This window comes from Capra hircus, chromosome 22 (assembly GCF_001704415.2).
Source record: "Capra hircus breed San Clemente chromosome 22, ASM170441v1, whole genome shotgun sequence".
NCBI lineage: Eukaryota > Metazoa > Chordata > Mammalia > Artiodactyla > Bovidae > Capra > Capra hircus.
This window is the reverse complement of record NC_030829.1, coordinates 11,401,474-11,423,469: the sequence shown is the minus strand read 5'-3', so window position 1 is coordinate 11,423,469 and position 21,996 is coordinate 11,401,474. Positions and strand designations below refer to the sequence as shown.

Sequence of the window (21,996 nt, the reverse complement as noted above, 5' to 3'; positions counted from 1 at the left end):
ATTTAAATGGTCATGTGTGGCTAGCAAGAACCAGGATGCACAGTGCTCATCCGCATCCTCCCATCCTGTGCTCAGATTCAGGATGTCAGGCCAGGTGAGGAGGGAGCGGGGTGTGTCCTGGGGTCCCGCACAGGCGTCACTCACGTGGCGTTTCTAATCATCAGCAGTTTGCTGGCGGTGGACTGAAGGTTTTCAGGTTCAAAGCGTATGAAGTACTGGGCTGTTAAGTCTGTGAGCTCTCCAGGCTCCGGCTGACTTTTCTCACCAGAAATATAGATCAGATCCAGAGCAACCAGCTGCCCAACTCCTGACAAGGTTAGGGGAGCAACGTTTCACGAGGGCTGAAGTCAGGACTCTGGCTGAAGGCTGTCACATGACCGAGGTCACCATCCACATGCAACTAACTGGCCACGATCGTGACCCCAGGAAGTGCACACACACGGAGCCAACAGCATACAGACTCACGTTGTCACGTTGTCACAGACCAATAGGAAGTGATTCTGCTAACCTACCACGTGATGGGCACTCAATTAATGCCTGCTGGGTGAACTGGGTGGATGGTAGACAGACAGGTGCCGGGAAGGAACGGGGCGCCCAAGGAAACGCAGGAGGACGCCCCTTCTAACAGCAGAAACCTAGGGGCGCCCTGGCTGTTTCTGTGTGAGTCACCGGCAGGTCCCCAAGGTCTAGGTGAGTTTCAAAGTGACGTGATGAAAGACTGTCCTCCAGGTTTCCATCTCTGTCGCACTAGAGGGCCCCTTGGGACAGGCCTGTGGGCCACACTGCCGTGGGTCTCTAAAGTCTGGCCAGAGCAAGAGGCCCCAAACCAGAGCCCAGTGCCCGGAGGCTGCAGCATTCCGAGTGCACCACCGCTCCCCTCCCCACAGCCACGGACCAGAGCCCCGCCCCGGGAGCGCACCACGCCCACCTGTGGTCACCAGCTCCTTTATCTGGCAGTTGTCACACACGATGACGAAGGTCTGCTCTGCCTTTCCCAGGCTGGTTGGGAGGAACAGGACCTGGGGAGGAAAGGATTGTCCTGCAGCCTCCCGTGAAGGGGCTTCTTCCCCATCACCTCCTCCTCCTTGGCCACACCCTCTGCCTCGGGCCTCCCCTCCTGGCCGTCTCCCTGGGGTCCAGCCCAGGCTCTGGGATAAGAAGAGAGAATTCACAGAGACGGAAATAAAAATGGCTCTTAAACAACATGTTTAACCTCATTCATGATCAAAAATGGAAATGCAAACCAGCCAGAAAAAGTTTCACGCCTCCTACTGGCAAAGAGCAGAAAGTTAGCGATCTTGAACGCAGTGACAGATGTCTTAATTTTCTTCAAACTGCTCTAAAGGGGCGGGGTAGGGTTTGGTGGGAAGAGACGGAGGAATATAAAGGCAATGAGGTTGGCCAAGAGTTGAGAAAAGTTGAAGCTGGGTAATGAGTACCTGGGTGATCCCTAAACTCTTCTGGTTTTTTTATATGGGTTTATTTTGGAGGGGTGGCTTGGCCAGTTGGACTTCTGTCCTTTTAAGTATAGCTGACTTACAATGTTAGGTTAGTTTCAAGTGTACGGCAAGGTAATTCTGTTATACATGTGTGTATAACATACACACACACACACACACATATACGTATATATCTATTCATTTTCATTCTGTTATACATGTGTGTATAACATATACACACACACACACATACGTATATATCTATTCATTTTCAGATTATTAGTATTCTGATGATTATTATTTTGACTGAGCCACAAAGCTGGCGGAACCTTAAGTTTCCCGACCAGGGATCAAAGCCATGCTCCCTGCAAGGTAAACACAGCCTCCTAACTACTGGACCACCAAGGAATTCCCTGTATGTTTTAAAACGTCCATAATGACAGATTTTTTAAGAAGTTTGATAACACATTGTTTTGGCAAAGATATGAGAAAACAGGCACCTTCATATACTATTGTTGGAAGCATAAAATAATATAATCCAAATGGGGGGATTTTGGCAACATGTACCATAATTAGAAGGGCAGAGGCCCTAAGTCAGCAAATGCACAACAAGGACTGTATCCTGCAGGTAGGACAGAGTGATGTATGTATAAGCTACTCCCTGAGATGGCCAGAGATCAGAAATAATCTTCATATCCATCAGCAGGAGATGGCTGACCTAATTACAGTTCATACACACAGTGGAGTACTATGCCGCTAGAAAAAATGAGGTGTGGGAAGTACCTGGTGCGGAACAGAGTATAGAGTGGGCAACGATTTGTGTGAAGAAGAAATGGAAACATAGGAAAGAAACTACCACGTGTTTAGGTAGTCATCACATACACTTGCAAGGGCACCCAGACCTGGTAAGGTTGTGGCCTCAGGGTGGCCAAGGAAGTGGGGGGAGAGGGAACAATTCACCATGCATCTATTTGCATATTTTGAATTTTTAATCATGTGAATCTATTTATTTGGAAGTATTAATAAGTTTTCTAACAAACAACATCCCAATCAGTAAACAAAATTTATAGAAACCACCAAGGCTTGGACCTGGGAGTGGACACCTGGGTCATGAAAACACAAAGGTGGGAATTCCCTGGCGGTCCAGTGGTTAGGACTCAGCACTGACTGCCAAGGGCCTGGGTTCAATTCCTGGTTGGGGAACTAAGATTTCAGAAGCCATGCAGCACAGCCCAACAAGACAAAACAAAACAAAGAACCCCACAGAGGCAAAGGAAATCAAGGAAGCAAATGAGGGAGCAGCAACCGATCATAACGAGGTGGGAGTACCTGCTACTGTCCCATCACCTACCTCCATGAATATGGCCTGCCCTGGAGCCAGCTCAAACACCGACGGCAGGATCCCAAAGGGAGGCTGCTCAACAAAGCCGATGGTGACAACGGCCTTAAAGAAAAGCAGAAGATGACCCAACAGTATGGAAGAAACTGTAAAGTCTCTTGCTCAGATGGCCCATGTCTCTCCTCCAAACATCCATGCTGTGATTTGAAGGCTCTTATGGATCATCCAGTCCCCTGTTCATGAAGAAACTGAGACGCAGCCATTCAGCAAGCACTTACTCAACCTGCACCAGATGGGGTTCTGACGTTGAAAGACGAGTACATCACAGAGCGTCTGCAAAGAGCTGCCTATCGGTCAGCGGTACAAGACCACTGACAAGGGTTTCAGACCCAAAGCAGGAGGCGTGTGAGAAGGTCTCCCCCAGGAGGCGGGCTCCCTCGCACGGTCCTTTCCCTACTACAGCACCAGGGAATGTGTGGCTCGTGCCAGCTTCTGCGTCTGCCTTCATTCCCAACCCAGCCCTGGCCGTGAGCTCCTGAAGCAAGCTGCCAACTTGTTAGCAGAGCTGCAGCCCTGATGCCTACACAGGAAGCCGCGAGCAAGCAGGGACACAAGCCCGTGCCTCCAGGTCCCTGGCATGTGGCAGCTATGAGTGAAATGTCTCAGGGAACGCGTGGTCTCCTGGATCTATCGCTTGTTTCCAGAGATGCACAGAAAGCAAGGCATCTCTCCTCTGAGAAAGATAACGGTGTGCACGAGCGTGACGGTCAGTGCTGTCAGCACGGGGCTGCCATGGGGCATGCGGGCTGGGCGGGAGCCTGGGCAAACGGTGGGGCGGGGGCGGGCATGTGCACACGCCCTGCTTCTCAGCTCCAGCTGACAGGGCCACAGTGGATCCTGGCCCAGGGCTGCACATCTTCTAGTGTTTCAGAGAAAGTGCAAACGCACATTTTTATATGTTATCTATTTTTTTTGTGTTTTCAGCATAGCATGCAGGATCTTGATTTTCCAGGGATCAACCCGAGCCCCCGCAGTGGAAGTGCAGAGCCCTACCCACGGGATACCCAGGGAGCTTCCTGAAATCTCTGTATCTTTAATTGTTGACTCAAGATATGTTTTTAAGCAATGCTGGATTTCTCTACTGACTCAGATGGTGAAGAATCTGCCTGCAATGTGGGAGACCCAGGTTCAGTCCCTGGGTCAGGAAGATCCCCTGGAGGAGGGCATGGCAACCCACTCCCGTATTCTTGTCTGGAGAATCCCATGGACAGAGGAGCCTCATGAGCTACAGTCCATGGGGTCGCAAAGAGTCAGACATGACTGAGCGACTAACACTTTCAGTTTCAAGCAATGTTAGCCAAAAATGTTTTGAGGCCCTGGGCCAAATAAACACGACCACAAAATTCAACCGAAGAGTTTCCAATTTGTGACCTCTGCTATAGGTCAAACATTTGCCACAATAATGACTGACTGAATGACTCAGTGAATGAATGAATGGGTATAGTGACATCCAAGACAGGCCTTGAAGGACGGGAGAGGTGATGAGACCTGTTCAGGCCCTGAAGGACAGGAGAGGTGATGGGACCTGCCCGGGGTCACACAGGTATTAGGAGTATAACAAGAATTACAGTGGTATACTCTGTACCTCTTGGTTCTTAAGGGACTGCGGCTCTACAATTCTGTCCCTGCGTTTCCAGCCCCAGGGGCACTCGAGCAAGTCCCTCTCGGCGGTTACTGCATTCAATGGACTTGCTTTTTTTTCCAGGAGGTGCTGTGAGCACTCACCCTGAAGCTGGGTGGTGGCCAGCTCTTCTTAGGCATGATACAGAACTTGCCCACGCTGAAGCCCACGTTTTTGCAGATGAATCTGGTTATCTTCATGCCCCCAATGAGGCAGTAGCCGCAGTCCAGCACGGGCGACACTGCAGCCACAGGGGAAGATGGGCAAGAGAAACAACCCGGGCTCTCCCCCCGAGGTGTGGCCCAAGCTGAGTGGCTGTTGCGGGGCGGGGCGGGGCGGGGGAGGGATTGGCGGGGCGGGGGAGGGATGGGCGGGCGGGGGAGGGATGGGCGGGGCGGGGGAGGGATGGGCGGGGCGGGGGAGGGATGGACTGGGACAACCCCCGCCCCTGCTTCCACCTGGCAGTGGTTGGTGCCCCAGGACACCATGTGCGTGGGCCTCAGGGTGCCCCGAGCCAGTGCCGCCTAGGCTGGGGTCACCTGGGCCGCGGCCTGCTTTCCTGATATGTGTCGCTCAGAGTCCACCTCCCCCCGGGGAAGTAGGACAGTCAGGGCCTAACTCTGGAAGAATGAGGGATCTTCGGGCAGGTCCCTCCTCAGGACTCAGAAGCCCCTACCCAAGGGGTCAGGCTGTGTGCTGCCACTGCGGGGCCCTGTGGGCAGGTGGTCCTTTAGAGGGGCACCAGCCCTTACCGACCCCCAGAGGGCTGCAGGTACTTACACGTCAGCACAGGGGGCGGCCTCCGGGCCTGCAGGGGGATCAGGAGCGTGTGTGCTGACTGGGTCTCCACTAAAATAAAGTCATCAAAATCCCCAAGGCAGTTGGGAAAAAACTGGACAATGTACTGGCAGGTCATTCCAGGAGCCACCATTCCACCTTCTCCTGGGAACATCCCTGCGGGTGCCGAAAGTGACAATGAGATTCTGGAGACCAGGTCAGAATCCCAGGACCTAAGGTGGGGAGGGCAGTGACAGTGGGCAGGGACGTCAGGGAGGCCATGCCTGGCCCTGTGGCTTAGCAGTCACTTTGTGGGCAGCAGATAGACACTTGAGATTTCTAGGGAGCAGAGGGGACACGATCAGAGCTGTTCTTAAGGAGAACCCGAGTCACGGGAGCAGGAAGGCTGGCTGGGAGGCTGGTGCCATGGCCTAAGTGAGGAGCCAGGGCGCAGTGACGCTGCGCAGAGCAAGGAGAGGGCTGAACTGAGCTTGGGGTGCGATCCAAGGAGGAACTGTCAGGCGGGGGGGGGCTCTGTGGGAGGCCGCCTTGGAGCACAAAGGGTGCAGCCTCAGGAGCCACCCGGAGCCCCGTGGGGACACAACCTCAGGCAAGGCCAGCATACAATTTCAAGGATGGGCAGCCCACTGCCACCCTGAGCTTACCCAGTCCCAGGGCAAAGTAGGGCGTGGACGGAGGGAGGACTCGAAGGTGGCGGCTGGTGGATGTGGTGTTCTGCAGGGAGATCACCGTCTGTGCAGAGACAAAGCGACACGTGTGCACACAGGGGCTGTGAAACCTGGGGCTTGCATAATAATATGGGAATGGGGTGGAGGATGAATGAAATGAGCTTGGCCCCGTGTTGGTAACTGTCGAGCTGGTGAGGGGGCCGTGGGATTTCAGGTAACTGTTTTACCCACTTTTGTTTGGTTTTAGAAAAAAAGAACTACAAGGTAAACAGAGGTGGGAGTAGATCTGACCTGGCCTCTGGCCTGTTTAAAACCACAGCAATGTTTGTTTTATCTTTATTTATTTGTCTGAGCCAGGTCTCCGTTGCGGCATGTGGGATCTTAGCTTTCTGACCAAGGATTGGATGCAGCATGTGGGATCTTAGCTTTCTGACCAAGGATTGGATGTGGGCCCCCACACTGGGTGCGCTGGGTCCCAGCCACTGGACCACCAGGCAAGTCCCCAAAATCACAGCTATTGTTTACTGAGTTTCTCGACTTCCCAATGACCAGGGAAGTGAAGTGAAGAAGTGAAGTGAAAGTCACTCAGTTGTGTCTGACTCTCTTGGAAGGTAAGAACTACCTCTGTTTTAGGGCAAATAAACTGAAGTTCAGAGAGCCTCCTTCCCTGGAAAGTAACAGTGGAGAGACTGAGCCCGGGACCCTGACGCTCTGCCTCCTCGCCTCTCACTCACTGCTCTTTCTCCACATAATCCATTTTCTTTTTCCTTTTTTGACCACACCACGTAGCATGCAGGATCTCAGTTCTCCAACAACCAGGGATCGAACTTGTGCCCCTTGCAGAGGAAGCTAGGTGTCTCAGAACCACTAGACCACCAGGGCAGTCCCCTGACATAACCCTTTGAGCCACTTCTTCTCAAGGGCCCAGCCAGGGGTGCTACCTGCATTCAGGGTTGTAACGGGGCCTCTCTCCATCACTCAGCCCATGCCCCTCATTGAACCCTGCCTTCTGTTCCCCCTCAGATCGGGAGACCCCTAAGGTCTCAGCACCTAGAACTGAACTCACACAGTGCTGACCCCCAACAGCACTCAGCACAATGCTCAGCACAGAAGAAGAACTCCACACATGCACACACCTTTGGCTCCTATTTTGTGAAATATTACACTGGGAAAAACATATGAATTATAACATGACAAGCCATTTTTCCAGCTTAAAAAGTAAAACATGAAAAACACAGATGAAGCCTGGCCCCAGCCCCACACCGGATAACAGCCCCATAAATTCGAAGCATGTCTTCATACTTTTATTCAGAGGGGTGCTCTCCTAAATCAGACTTCTCTGGTGCTTCAGACAGTAAAGCCTCGGCCTTCAATGCGGGAGACTCGAGTTCGATCCCTGGGTTGGGAAGATCCTCTGGAGAAGGAAATGGCAACCCACTCCAGGACTCTTGCCTGGAAAATTCCACGGACAGAGGAGCCTGGTAGGCTACAGTCCATGGGGTCACAAAGACTCAGACACGACTGAGTGAATTTACTTTTCCTAAATCAACATTTAAGTCCATTTTTGGCCAGCATAACATACTGCCTCAATCCACCTGTGAACCAGATCCACACATGCTCTGAACCAGATCAGAGAGACCCACATTATAATTTTTATTTCTCCAATATTAGTGATGATGAGCATCTTTTCATAAGTTTGTTTGTTATTTAGGTGTCCTCTTGTGTGCTATGTCTGATCACAGTGTCCATTTGCCATTGTGTATTTTTTTTTAATTGACTTGCAGAAATTCTTTATATTTTCTGGGCACTAACATTTTATAAGGTATACGTTATAAACAACCACAAGTTTATAACTTGTATTATCTTTAAAATTTTAGTATACCAGAGGTCATCACACCCTACTTCCCACCTCCTAGAGCTTTGATTGCTGTCAGATTCGGCGGGGAGGGGAGGCAACTCCAGAATCACATCCTAAGGGTCTGCTGTTTTCAGGCCCTTCTGAGGCCACATGTCACAGCCCAGGTTCCCCATAAAGTGGAGTCTTGTATCAGCTTTAAAATTTTAACATAACATTTATCAATCTTTCGGTTCAAGGTTTAGACTTTAGTGTCAAGAAACCTTTTATCTCCTATATTTCCTTCCTACCTTTTTGCTTGAGATCTTTGCTGGAAAGCATTTTGTTGAGGCTATCGAGTGAGGTAGGGATTAAATTATTTTCCATAGGGCAAGGACACTAATTCCATTTTGCCTTTTCAGATCTGCACAGGTGCATAGACAGCCCTGGGAACTGTTCCCTCAATCTGCTATTTTCCCAAATACAGGGATAGCTTGCAGGTGTCACCACGAATCGAGGTGTTCATGACAGCAACTGCCCTTCGTGTTCACGGAGGCATGTCTCTAGAGAGCCTTGCTCCCAGCCAAACCCCTGACCGAATGAGAGAGCAGTTTATGAAGGGATGTCCCGTGGGACAGAATAATCAATTGCACTGACCAGAGTTCAGGGCAGTAACACATTCTCGTGTTGGCTCTGCCTCCTGTCACCCCCTCTCCTCAGTCCTCCCTGGAACTATAAACAAAAGCACGTATTCTCACCACCTCAGACTCTACCTTATGGGGAATCTGGGCTGTGACGCTTGCCATCACAAGAGTCTGAAAGCAGCAGATTCTGAGGATGTGACTCTGGAGTTGATGTTCTCTTGTCTGACGGCGAGCAGAACTCTAGCTGCTGGGAAGTAGGGTGCGATGGCCCCTGGGATACATCACAATTACTAAGGGTTCTTCCCCATGGGCAACTGAAATGAGGAGGTGCAGGCGGAGGGAGCTCAGGCACTGAACTGTGGTAGCTACAGCATGGTTGCAAGGTCTGCGCAAACAGTAATTACAAGGATTGTGAAGGGGGCTGGCTTTCCTTAAATGCACTGGAAGCCACAGAGGAAAAAAAAATGATAGGCTTAGGGCAGCCAGTTCAAGGGCCACCATGAAGACACTCCTTGCCTTCCTGGGTTACACGCAATTTACTCCTGGGGTATGTGTGTGCGTGTGTATGTGTGTGCGTGTGTATGTGTGTGCGTGTGTATGTGTGTTTTCTTACTTCGTTTTCTACTTAGTATTTCTGAACCTATGCTCTTTTTTTTCTTTCAAACGTCTTTCAAAGTTACCAAAATATGGAAAGAAAACAAAAGGGAAAGTATGTGAAACATAATAAGCTCCTGGCTTACAAGGTATATAGATCTCCACTCCTACCTCAACTCCTTAGCCTCTAGCACTTGCAGCCCACATCCCAGTCTGCTCCTTAACTCAGGACAGGTAAGTCCTCTCACAGCTCCAAAGGACAGAGGATGGGATGGCCCGTGCTCTCCCCTCACCGCCCAAATAATACATTATTTGTTTATTTATGCCATGCAGCTTGTGGGATCTTAGTTTCCCAACCAAGGACTGAGCCCACACCCTCAGCAGCGAGAGCATGGAGCCCTAACCACTGGGCCACCGCAGTGCCTGAGTCTATGTGCTTCAGCAAGACTGGGCTATGGCTCTCGCTGTCATACTTCCTTATTTGGCTTTGGTTCAAGGTGGTACTAGGCTCTGTCTTAGTCTAAACATCATAAACTGGGTGGCTTAGGAACAACAGGAATGTACTTCTCACAGTTCTGGAGGCTGGAAAGTCCAAGATCAAGTGGCCAGCATGGATGTGTTTCGATGAAGGCCCTCTTCCATTCACAGCTGGCAACTTCTCACTGTGCCCTCAAGGGGTGGGAGGGGCAAGGGATCTCTCCAGAGCCTTTTCAGAAAGGCTCTAGTCCCATTCACGAAGGCTTCATGCTCATGCCCTAAGCACCTCCCCAAGACCCCACCTTCTAATACCATCATCTTTGACAGTTAGAACTTCAACAGATGAATTTTGGAGGGACACAAACATTCAGACCATAGCAGGCTCATTACCTAAGGATGAGGGTATGCTCCTTTCTCTATTCTTTAAAAGTTTATATAAGATAGGGATTAGCTTGAATGTTTGGTGGTATATACCTGTAAAATGATCTGGGCATGGTGTTTCTTTGGGTAGGTTTTCTTTTTAAGGTATTTTCATCAAATTGCACAGCCACATAGTTAAGAGAGTCAAAGGGTTCTACAAAGCTCTGAAAATAGAAATCCTGCCCTCTTCCCCTGCCTCCACGCCCACCATTTCCCACAACCAGATGAAAACACTTTTTCCTCCTTTAGCTGATTATTTTGGAAATTACTTCCATGTCTCCAGATGGCATGCTAATTTTTTTTTGGTTTTAGGTATTAATTATGGATGACACGGATATTCTTCTTCCTCGCCCATAACCAGCTTACCGTATGCCATCCTACCTATCCTTCCTACCCTCATCTTCCTGATGCAAATTATGCCATACTCATGGTTAAATCGGCTTTCCTGGTGGCTCAGCTGGTAAAGAATCTGCCTCCAATGTGGGAGACTCAGGTTCAATCCCTGGGTCAGGAAGATCCCCTGGAGAATGGACAGGCTACCTACTCTAGTATTCCTGGGCTTTCCTTGTGGCTCAGCTGGTAAAGAATCCCCTGCAGTGCGGGAGACCTGGGTTCGATCCCTGGGTTGGGAAGATCCCCTGGAGAAGGAAAAGGCTACCCACTCCAGTATTCTGGCCTGGAGAATCCCATGGACTGTATAGTCCCTGGGGTCCCAAAGAGTTGGACACGACTGAGCGACTATCACTTTCTTTCATGGTTAGATCAGTAATTAATGTTTACGTTATTGGTTGCTATGTAAAAAATAGTCACAGCTGAGCATGAAATTCTCCCTTGAACAATTTTTGTTTCTTTTGGAGTTAATCAACCAATTATTTTGTTTGCCATGTACTTATCAATAATTTTTAAAATTTTATTTTAATTTTTTTGGCCACACTGCATGTGGGATCTTAGTGCCCCAACCGAGGATCAAACCCATGCCTACTGAATTGGAAGGCACAGTCTTAACCACTGGAAAGTCTCCCTTATCAATAATTTAATCTCTTTCCACTACCCTACAAGGCTCTTCTCACGATGTCCTGGATGTATCAGGGACTCTGATCAGTGTGACCCCCACAGGTCAACTCCACAAGAGCTTTCTGGCCTCTCCTAATCTGGACTGGTCACCTGTTATGCCTACTGCTGTCACCCAGGACAGGTCAACCCCTGTAGCAGGTTTCAGACACGCCCACGAGTTCTCCTCCCATTGAGAGGTGAGGTCTATGTAGCTTCCCCTCAAATTGGGGCCAACCTTAGGGACTCACTTGTACCCTATAGCAATCAGAGGATGCAATGACTTCCTCTCCTACTGCAAGGGAACCTTCAAGGTTAGGTCATAAAAAGTGATGCAGCCTCCCGCTTGCTGGTAGGGAACTCACTTCAAAGCTCTGATCATTCACTTTGAGCTGCCTGATTACCCTGAGGCGGAAGCCCAGGCCACACAGAGAATTCACCCACAGACTCAGCTGACAGCCAACATCAACTACTCTGTGACTGCAAATGTCTCAGGTGGCTCCAGTCCCACCTTTCAGGTTACCCCCAGGCACTAACTTTTTCTAGCTAAGGCCTCAAACACCATGGAACAAGCCTTTCCCATTGGGCCCTGTCAGAATTTCTAAAATCTACAGGCATGATAAAAATGGTTGTTTTAAGTTGTTAAGCGTTGGGAGTTCTCTGGTGGCCCAGTGGCTAAGACTTCGTACTCCCAATGCAAGGGGCCCAGGTTCGATCCTGGCTTAGGGAACTAGATCTCACATGTCGCAACTAAAAGACCTTGCCTGCTGCAACTAAAGACTCCACATGCCACAACTTGAAGAAGAGAGAAGACTCTGCATGCCATAACTAAGACCTGGCACAGCCAAATAGATAAATATTAAAAAAAAAAATGTTGGTAAGTTTTGCAACAGCACTAACAGAAAAGCCCCTTAACCATTACTAAGCTGGGCCTCTCCTTCACCGGCCTCCTATGTTGGATCTCTCGTTTCCCACATAGCAAGCCTTCCTCTTCCTTGGTTTACTCACCTATATAGGGAAGCACGCTCCCCTCAAGTTTCCTGAGAAAGGGTGCATGAGACATATATTTTTAAAGACTTGGAAAATTTGAAAATGTTCTTATCCTTAAACTGTATAGTTAAACAAGGTAAACAACTTATGTACACAGTCATACTGCCCAAGAGATGCAAGGTGCAAATTTCTAAGAGATGTCACCAGATACAATTCCATCTATAAGCAGACTGTGGAGGACTGCGTCTCCCTTTTGGGAGGTGTGCTCTGGGGAAACTGGCCACTGCGCTCTGGGGAAGGGAAGAGAAAATAAAGGATCTAGCTGATGTGGAGAAGCCTCGGGGAGAAGAGCTGAGGTCTCAGCCAAAAGCAAGCATTAACCACCACACACGTGAGTGAAGGAGACCTCGGCTCCGGTCTCTTGGCTGAGTCCCCAGACATCGCGCAGAAGAGATAAACTCTCCTCTCTGTGTCCCCCTGATCAGAGAGCAAACTGCTATTCCACGCTGTGAAGTCAGGCCAATTTGCTGCATGGTCACAGAAAGTGGAACGCTGGACATATTAAGAGAGACTCCAGTGAAAGTTGCCCTTTAAAACCATGTCAGAAGAGACCACTTCAAGTACTCCCTTTCTCTGCTTTCTTCTATCAAGTACTTTTAACCACAAATGCTGTTCTGAAGCTCCAGAATGTAATACACCTGAGCTGTATGACTCCCACTGTATAAGTACTCAGAATCCTGCAACTGGACATATAGCCACTGTGGTGATCTGAACTGGAGGCTCAGTAAACTATTAGATGCAGAAACTTTCACAAATAGAACATTATTCCAAGATTCTTCAGATGACTGTGGGTGGAGGGAGCTACAGGCGTGGAATGAGAGGAGGCACGATGGAATTAGACTGAATTAGAGGTATCATCATGAAGTCATGATTTTAAATATATAAGCCTGCAGATATAGAAATATGCATGTATATATGCATATATATATATACACCTCTCTCTATATATATATATGTGTGTGTGTGTGTGTGTATGTGTGGTTAGACCTATGAAATTGCTGTATTTTCACCTCTAAACATTCAGAGGACTTAGAAGCAATGACACCCCAGTAGCAAATAGCAGATCTAGTGCTTAGATCTTGGTTTCTAAACACCATTCTCCACTAAAAGCAACCAGAGCTTCTGGAATTGATGCCAGAACTGGGACAAACAGAGTACAAAATCAGCCTGGAACATCTTGTTCCAGAATGCAAGGAAGTGCTCAAGAAACTGCTAGGTCACATTAAAAGAACACAGAGACAACTTACAAGGCTCCCACTGGACAAATCTGGGATTCTTTCAGAGGCAAGATGGATACTGACTTTAAATGAAATGATTCATTTTTTGCTAGATTAATATAAGCTTCATTAATTTCAATGGCTCTAAGTAGATGTGCCTGCACCGACAAAATGAACACAATACAACAGCCAACACGCTTCACAGTATTGCTATGTACTTCGAAAAAAAAAAAGAAATAATTGATTAATCATGGGGGGGAAACCAATTACTTAACTAAAACTGACCCATCTTATTCTCTTGATTGGACCTACACTGACCCAAAAACTGGATACAGAATAGGTTCCAAATGTCTCTTGTAAGATTTACATTGTATCTGACACTCGGGTGTTCAAGTACTGCTGTGCCCTCAAGATCAAACTGACATTCAACAACGATTCTGCATCAGAGACTAAAGCCCTCAGGGTTAAATCCTCTCCTCTAGGAACTTCTGACCAAAATGGGGAGAACTGAGAAGTTTTTAATGAGGAAAACGGTGCAGACCTGACCTAAGATAAAGACAACAATAAAGGGCAGCCTGTCACATATATTCCACAATTAATTTCACAAGATTTTCTGGGAAATTCATTTTAAAAATTCTGAAACTGTTTTGAAACCATCATTCAGACTACTTAAGAACAGACTGTCCAACTGGCCTCTTTCTTGCCACCAAAATATGCATATTTTGCACCAAAATATGCAAAATATTCACTGTTCCCAGGACTTCTCTCGTGGTCCAGAGGTTAAGAATTCGCCTGCCAATGCAAGAAACAGCAGTTCTATCCTTGGCCCGAGAACTAAGACCCCACAAACTGCAGGGCAACGAAGTCCATGCGCGGCAACTACTGAGCCCGTGCACCCTAAAGCGCATGGTCTGCACCAGGAGAAGCCACGCAATGGGAAGCCTGCGCGCTGCAGCTAGAGAAAGCCCGCGAGCAGCATCGGAGACCCAGCATAGCCGAACATAAAAAAGCAAGCAGCCAGAGAAATAAACAGAAGTTTCAACAAAGATTCACTGCTCTCAGACTAGAGTCCTTTTCTCCCCCCTCTCAGTTATAAGCGCTGTCTTTGCCTTCGTTCACTAACAACAATGTATCGGCCGTTATTCATCAAATAAGTGTGCAGACCACTAACTCCGTCAATGAGTTTTCAATTTATGAGTATACTATACCCTGTAGTGTGCTAGCAAGTGCTTAATAGCCAGTTCTTGGGGTGGGGAGAGCCCTGATTTGGTAGTGTTTGCTGATTTCAGTAGTGTAAAAACTCCCAATACAGTCAATTTCAAGACCAATGGGACATCACTGAGCAGGGAGTTGGGCCGAGACGTGCACGGTCAGCCCTCGTGAGCTAGCGTGACCTGGCTCCAGCACACCACGGGGAACAGGCACATCTCAGAGACATGGGCTGTTAGTTCTACACTTTCTTACTTCCCTCTTCAAATTTTGTTGATGTCTTCTTTCACATCTTCATTTTCATCCTTCTGCTGTTCATTGTAGTTATCACTTTCACAAAATTTTTAAAATTACGACTATCTCAAATATATTTTCAAATTTCTAGGCATAAAGTTGTTCATAAACCTCATTATCTTTCTAACGTCTGTAGGATTCATAATGATGTCTTCATTTCCCCAATATTGGTTAATTTGTACCTTCTCTCATTTTGATCAGTTCTGCCAGGAACTTATCAGGTTTATTAATCTTTTCAAAGAATTGACTTTTGGCTTTGTTGATCCTCACTATATTTGTTTTCTGTTTAATTAAAATGCTTTTTTTATTTTAATTATTTCCTCCCTTCCAGCTTCTTTGGGCAAAATTTGCCAGTTTTTTTTCCTAATTTTTGAGATGTGTACATTGATCACTGATTTTCAGACTGTCTCTTTTCTAATATATGAACATAAGTCTATACATTTTCTTCTAAAAATGCCTTTAGCTACGTCCCAGAAGCTTTGGTGTTCCATTTAAAAATGATCATTATTTTCTAATTTATATTATAACTTCTTTGACTCATAGTCTAGTAATAAACTGCTTAATCTTCAAATATGTAGGGGAGTTTCTAGTTATATTTTTATTGTTCAGTCTACTTGGTCCAAACACTGTATTTTCAGTCCTTTGAAATTTATTTCCTTTATGATCCAGCACATAAGACAATTTTGGTTCCATGTTCCAAGTATACTTTTAAAGAAACTGTACATGTAATTGCTGGTGCAGTGTGATATATAACTCAATTAGATATAGTTTGTTAACTACATTGTTCAATTCTCCTATGTCCTTACTGTTGTTTTTGTCTACTTGCCCTTTAAGTCTCTGAGAAAATGTTAAATCTCCTCATGTTTGTTATTGGTTCTGTTTTTCTTCTAGACTTCTAAAATTTTGCTTATGTATTTTGAGGCTGAGTTATTAATATATGTAGATTTTAAATACCTGTATCTTTTGGAAAAATACTTTTTTAAACCTTTGATCAGTATGAAATGTCCCTTTTATTTCTACTAATACTTCTTGCCTTAACATCTACTTTCTCTAATATCAGCATAGCCACACCAGTTTATTTTTTAATTTATTTTGTTGAAGTCTAATATCTTTTTCCGTCCTTATATTTTCAATACTTTAGTATCTTTCTTATTTTGCAGGGGGAAGAAATTCAGAACATTTTCTTCAAGCCTGGCAGGAACTCCTAACAGTTTGGGTGGAACAGACATCACAGTGGAGATTTGTGTTCGTATTTCTAAAGGTTAGCTGACATCAGCAGCATTTAGTTGGTTTCGGTTTTTCTATCCAGTCCGATGATCCCTCTCTATCTTTTCTGTTTTGGGGAGGGGGGCCATGCCATGAAGCTTGCGGGGTCTTAGCTGCCCAACCGGAGACTAAAACCATGCCCTTGGTAGTGAAAGCAGGAATCCTAACCAGGGAACTGCCAGGGAACTCCCTGATCTTTCTCTTTCAACTGAAGTACTTGGTCCATTTAATTACTTCATGCAATTATCAACAAATTTAAGTTTAAATCTACCATGTTTTTATTTTTAACTTGAACAACACTATCCACCATGTTCCTTTTTCCTTTGTCTCCTATTAATCGAAAAATTTTAAAAAATTTTCCATTTCTCCTTCTATTACCTTGTTACTTTTTTTTTTAATTCTTTTTTTAATTTTTTTTTATTTTTTATTTTTTTTATTTTTAAAATTTTAAAATCTTTAATTCTTACAAGCGTTCCCAAACATGAACCCCCCTCCCACCTCCCTCCCCACAACATCTCTCTGGGTCATCCCCATGCACCAGCCCCAAGCAAGCTGCACCCTACGTCAGACATGGACTGGCAATTCAATTCTTACATGACAGTATACATGTTAGAATTCCCATTCTCCCAAATCATCCCACCCTCTCCCAAATCATCCCACCCTCTCCCTCTCCCTCTGAGTCCAAAAGTCCGTTATACACATCTGTGTCTTTTTTCCTGTCTTGCATACAGGGTCGTCATTGCCATCTTCCTAAATTCCATATATATGTGTTAGTATACTGAATTGGTGTTTTTCTTTCTGGCTTACTTCACTCTGTATAATTGGCTCCAGTTTCATCCATCTCATCAGAACTGATTCAAATGAATTCTTTTTAACGGCTGAGTAATACTCCATTGTGTATATGTACCACAGCTTTCTTATCCATTCATCTGCTGATGGACATCTAGGTTGTTTCCATGTCCTGGCTATTATAAACAGTGCTGCGATGAACATTGGGGTACATGTGTCTCTTTCAATTCTGGTTTCCTCAGTGTGTATGCCCAGCAGTGGGATTGCTGGGTCATAAGGTAGTTCTATTTGCAATTTTTTAAGGAATCTCCACACTGTTCTCCATAGTGGCTGTACTAGTTTGCATTCCCACCAACAGTGTAGGAGGGTTCCCTTTTCTCCACACCCTCTCCAGCATTTATTGCTTGCAGATTTTTGGATCGCAGCCATTCTGACTGGTGTGAAGTGGTACCTCATTGTGGTTTTGATTTGCATTTCTCTAATAATGAGTGATGTTGAGCATCTTTTCATGTGTTTGTTAGCCATCTGTATGTCTTCTTTGGAGAAATGTCTACCTTGTTACTTTTATATCATTTTACTATTTGAATAATGGTTAGTTCAGAGACTACAACAAGCAGCCTTGAATTACTCGTTTCCATATTAATTATCACTTACACATCTGTAAGACAATCCAAGGGTCTTGGAACACTTTAAATCCACTTACCCCTCTGAGTTTTTATTAGAAGTCCCTACATATATTTAAAACAACACATACTATTACTAATAATAACTATATTATTATTATGGTTATACTACATTTAATATTAATTTAGATGTCTCCACAAATGTTCCCTTACTGTTGCATTTCTTCTTGCATTTCCCTACTCCCATGTGGCATAATTTTCTTCTGACTGGAGAATTCCTTTGATTCAGGTCTTCTGGTGATGAATTATTACTGCTGATAATGAAGTATCAGTTTTTATTTGTCTGAGAAAGACTTCATTTTTTTTTTTTTTTTTGGCCATGCTATGCAGCTTGCAAGCTCTTAGTTCCCCCACCAGGGACTGAACCCGGGCCCTCGGCAGTGAAAGTCTGGGGCCCTAATCACTGGATGGCCAGGGAAGTCCCTATCTTCATCTTTAAAGAATATTTTCACTAGGTTTAGAATTCTAGATTGCAAGGTACCGTCTTTCATTGCTTTGAAGCTTCCATTCCAATACCTTCTAGCATCTTATCATTTCTGTTAGAAGGCAGTGAGTCTTTTCCCTCCAGATGCTTTAACTTCCCCTAAACCCTGTCTTCAGTTTAGAGCAGAACTTTATTATAATGTGTAAACATATAAGTATAGGTGCAAGGTACAGTTTTCTTTATCTTATCCTGCTTAGGGTGGTTAGTGCTTTACTCTGTGGCGTGAAGTCTTCATTACTTTTGGATCATCCTCATCTATCATTTCTTCAAGTACTGCTTCTGTCACATCTCTCTCTCCTCTTTTTCTGGGGCTTCAATTTGTGTCACAGACCTGTTTACTATGTCCCGTATTTTTAAATGCGATTTTCTATACTCCTTCATTTTCTTCTGCTTCAGTCTAATCATTTCCACTGACGTATCTGCACGTCTTCCCTTCGTCTGTGTCTAATTTGCTATTAAGCCTTTCTCTGGAGTAATTTCAGTTTTAGAATGTTCTTTTTTTTTTTTTTCCCTGTAGATTACTCAGGCTATCTAATTGCAACATTACCATAACTGGAAGTCACCCCAGAACACAGTTCAGTTCAGTTGCTCAGTCGTGTCCGACTCTTTGAGACTTCATGGACTTCAGCACGCCAGGCTTCCCTGTCCATCATCCACCCCCAGAGCTTGCTCAAACTCATGTCCATAAAGTCGGTGATGCCATCCAAATGTCTCATCCTCTGTCGTCCCCTTCTCCTCCTGCCCTCAATCTCTCCCAGCATCAGGGTCTTTTCCAATGAGTCAGTTCTTCACATCTTCACATCCAATACTTTACATCCAAAGTATTGGAGTTTCGGCTTCTGCATCAGTCCTTCCAATGAATATTCAGGACTGATTTCCTTTAAAATGGACTGGTTTGATCTCCTTGCTTTCCAAGGGACTCTCAAGAGTCTTCTCCAACATCACAGTTCAAAAGCATCAATTCTTCTGTGCTCAGCTTTCTTTATGGTCTCACTCTCACATCCATACATGACTACTGGAAAAACCATAGCTTTGACTAGATGGAACTTTGATGGCAACGTAATGTCTCTGCTTTTTAATATGCTGTCTATGTTGTTCTTAACTTTTCTTCCAAGGAGCAAGCGTCTCTTGATTTCATGGCTGCAGTCACCATCTTAGAGCCCAGGAAAATAAAGTCTGTTACTGTTTCCATTGTTTCCCCATCTATTTGCCATGAGGTGATGGGACGCAAGGCCATGATCTTATTAGTTTTTTGAATGTTGAGTATTAAGCCAACTTTTTCACTCTCTTCTTTCACTTTCATCAAGAGGCTTTTTAGTTCTTCGCTTTCTGCCATTAGGTTGGTATCATCTGCATATCTGAGGTTATTGATATTTCTCCCGGCAATCTTGAGTCCAGCTTGTGCTTCATCCAGCCCAGCGTTTCTCATGATGTACTCTGCATAGAAGTTAAATAAGTAGGGTGACAATATACAGCCTTGACGTACTCCTTTCCCAATTTGGAACCAATCTGTTGTTCCATGTCCGGTTCTAGCTGTTGCTTCTTGACCTGCACACAGATTTCTGAGGAGGCAGGTCAGGTGGTCTAGTATTCCCATCTCTTTAAGAATTTTCCACAGTTTGTTGTGATCCACACAGTAAAAGGCTTTGGCGTAGTCAATAAAGCAGATGTTTTTCTGGAACTCTCTTGCTTTTTCTATGATCCAACGAATGTTGGCAATTTGATCTCTGGTTCCTCTGGCTTTTCTCAATCCAGCTTGAACATCTGAAAGTTCACAGTTCATGTACTGTTGAAGCCTGGCTTGGAGAATTTTGAGCATTCGTTTGCTAGTGTGTGAGATGAGTGCAACTGTGTGGTAGTCTTAACATTCTTTGGCATTGCCTTTCTTCGGGATTGGAATGAAAACTGACCTTTTCCAGTCCTGTGGCCACTGCTGATTTTTCAAATTTGCTGGCATATTGAGTACAGCACTTTAACAGCATCACCCCAGAACACAGATAGTTGTTAATGCTTTATTTTGGGACATTAGACTTATAAGAGTTACAGAAACAATCCAGAGAGCTCCCATACACTCTTTACCCAGCTTCCTCTTACGTGACCATCTTAGATAACAGAACAATAACCAAGACTATTCAGAAATTAAGCTTGGTACAATATATTAATGAGACCACACAATTTATGTGGACTTTTCCAGTTTGTCCACTAACATCCTTTCTCTGCTCCTGGATCTAACCCAGGAGCTCGAGTTGCATCAGACTGTCATATCTTCTTAGTCATCTCCAACCTGTGACAGCTCCTCAATATTTCCTTGTTATCCATGACCTTCCAAGACCTTGAACCTTTTAAAGAGTACAGGTCAGTTATTTTGTAGAATGCTTTTCTAGAATGTCCTTCAGTTTTGAGTTCTCTGATGATTACTCCTGACTGGACTGAGATTATGCTTTACTTACAGGAATATCACAGAGCTGATGTGTCCTTCCCAGTATATCATATCAAGGTTATATGCTACTGGTTTTATTAGTGGTGATGTTAACCATAACCACTTGCTTAGAGTGGTGTCTTCCAGGGTTCTCTACTGTACAGTTATTATTTTTCCTTTGTAACTACTAAATATTTGGGCAGAGACTATGAAATTATCTGTTTCTGCTCACATTCTACCTAGTAATTTTAGTATTTATTAGTATGTCTTGCCTATAGATTTTATAGTGTGATAATTACTGGCAATTTTTAAATTCTCATTCTACATTAATTATAATCCTTTCAGACAAAAAGTCCCTTTTCTTCCATTTATTTATTCCGATATTTACTTATATTAGTATGGATTCATGGATATCTATTTAATTCTTTGAGTTATAATCTAATACCGTTATTATGTGTTTAGTTGCTTGAGTTGATTCTCTTCTAGCCAGTGGGAGCTCTGTGCCCTGTTGACATGCCCTCTCCCCTACTTTTTCTCTCCCTCTGAGATTTCCTTACTTTCTGGCACCAAAAGATGCTCTGCATTCATCTTCTATTTCCTCTACCTCAACCCTGGAATCAGTTTCCCAAGGAGCCTGGTGTTCTTTTGTTTTGGGAGAACAGTATGTAGAAACCAAGATCTGGAGACAGCAGGCATGCTAAATGTTACTAGGCTGTCATTGTTTCTATCCGTCAATGGATACAGTAAGGAAATATGTGTACTAGCCAACACATTGACATCCATCTCTATTTACTCTTGTATTTATCCAATTATGTGTGTGTCACACTCCCCACACATATACACCCATATTTTTAAATCATGAATTCCTATTTATACTTCCAAATACAATCCAGCAGCATGGAGTTCATTCTAGCATTTCTCCTTTCCTTATGTGTAACTTCGTTTTGCAACAGTGAAAAACCTAATTCTCATTCACGTATATTTTTTAATTTAAAAGGTTTCATTAGGTCCAGGATCAAGACAGCAGAGTAGAAGGACATGAAGCTCACCTCCTTTCAGATACATCAAAAATAATCTACATGTGGAAGGATTCTCACAGAATATCTATGGGACACTGGCAGAAGACCTCGGACCTCTGAAAGGGCAAGAAAATCTCCATGGAACTGGGTATGACAAAAGAAAAGGCAAGGGAAAAAAAGAGAGAGAGAGAGAGAGAAAGGAATCGGAATGGAACCTGCGGCCATGGGAGGGAGCTGTGAAAGAGGAAAGCTTCCTGCCTGCTGGGACGTCCGCCTGCTGGCGCGGAGATCAGTCTGGACAGAGGGGGCGCTTTAGGGCCTCGGATGAGAACACACCTTGTTTGCAGCAGCTAGAATGGAGAGAGACCCGCACAGACGGCCAGTGCCTCTGCCCGCACTCCCCAGTCTCAGATGCATGTCTGCTTGGGACGGGTGGGGGCTGGGTGGGGAAGCTTGGGTTTCAGAGATCAGACCCAGAGAGGGGGCTAGGGGTGGACTCTGTGGAAACAGTCTGAAGAGGCTGGAATCCAATGCAACTGCACCTCAGAGAAGGAAGCCTGGGCAGCATCAGAAGCCGGGCACCACTATGAGGGGAGGGGCGGAACCCATCGCTGCAGCCTTT

The 21,996-nt window shown here is 45.4% G+C and overlaps 1 protein-coding gene across 1 annotated transcript in view; it reads right to left on the bottom strand.

Moving 5' to 3' along the window:
• The window catches only part of DLEC1 (deleted in lung and esophageal cancer 1), a 90,420-nt gene that overhangs the window by 36,700 nt on the left and 31,724 nt on the right, over window positions 1–21,996 (bottom strand). The window contains exons 7-12 of the mRNA XM_018067178.1: window positions 5,902–5,989; window positions 5,240–5,413; window positions 4,564–4,700; window positions 2,791–2,883; window positions 929–1,019; window positions 145–307 (exon numbers count right to left, since the gene is read on the bottom strand). Coding sequence (XP_017922667.1) covers window positions 145–307; window positions 929–1,019; window positions 2,791–2,883; window positions 4,564–4,700; window positions 5,240–5,413; window positions 5,902–5,989 — 746 coding nt within the window. The remainder of the gene's footprint in view (window positions 1–144; window positions 308–928; window positions 1,020–2,790; window positions 2,884–4,563; window positions 4,701–5,239; window positions 5,414–5,901; window positions 5,990–21,996) is intronic.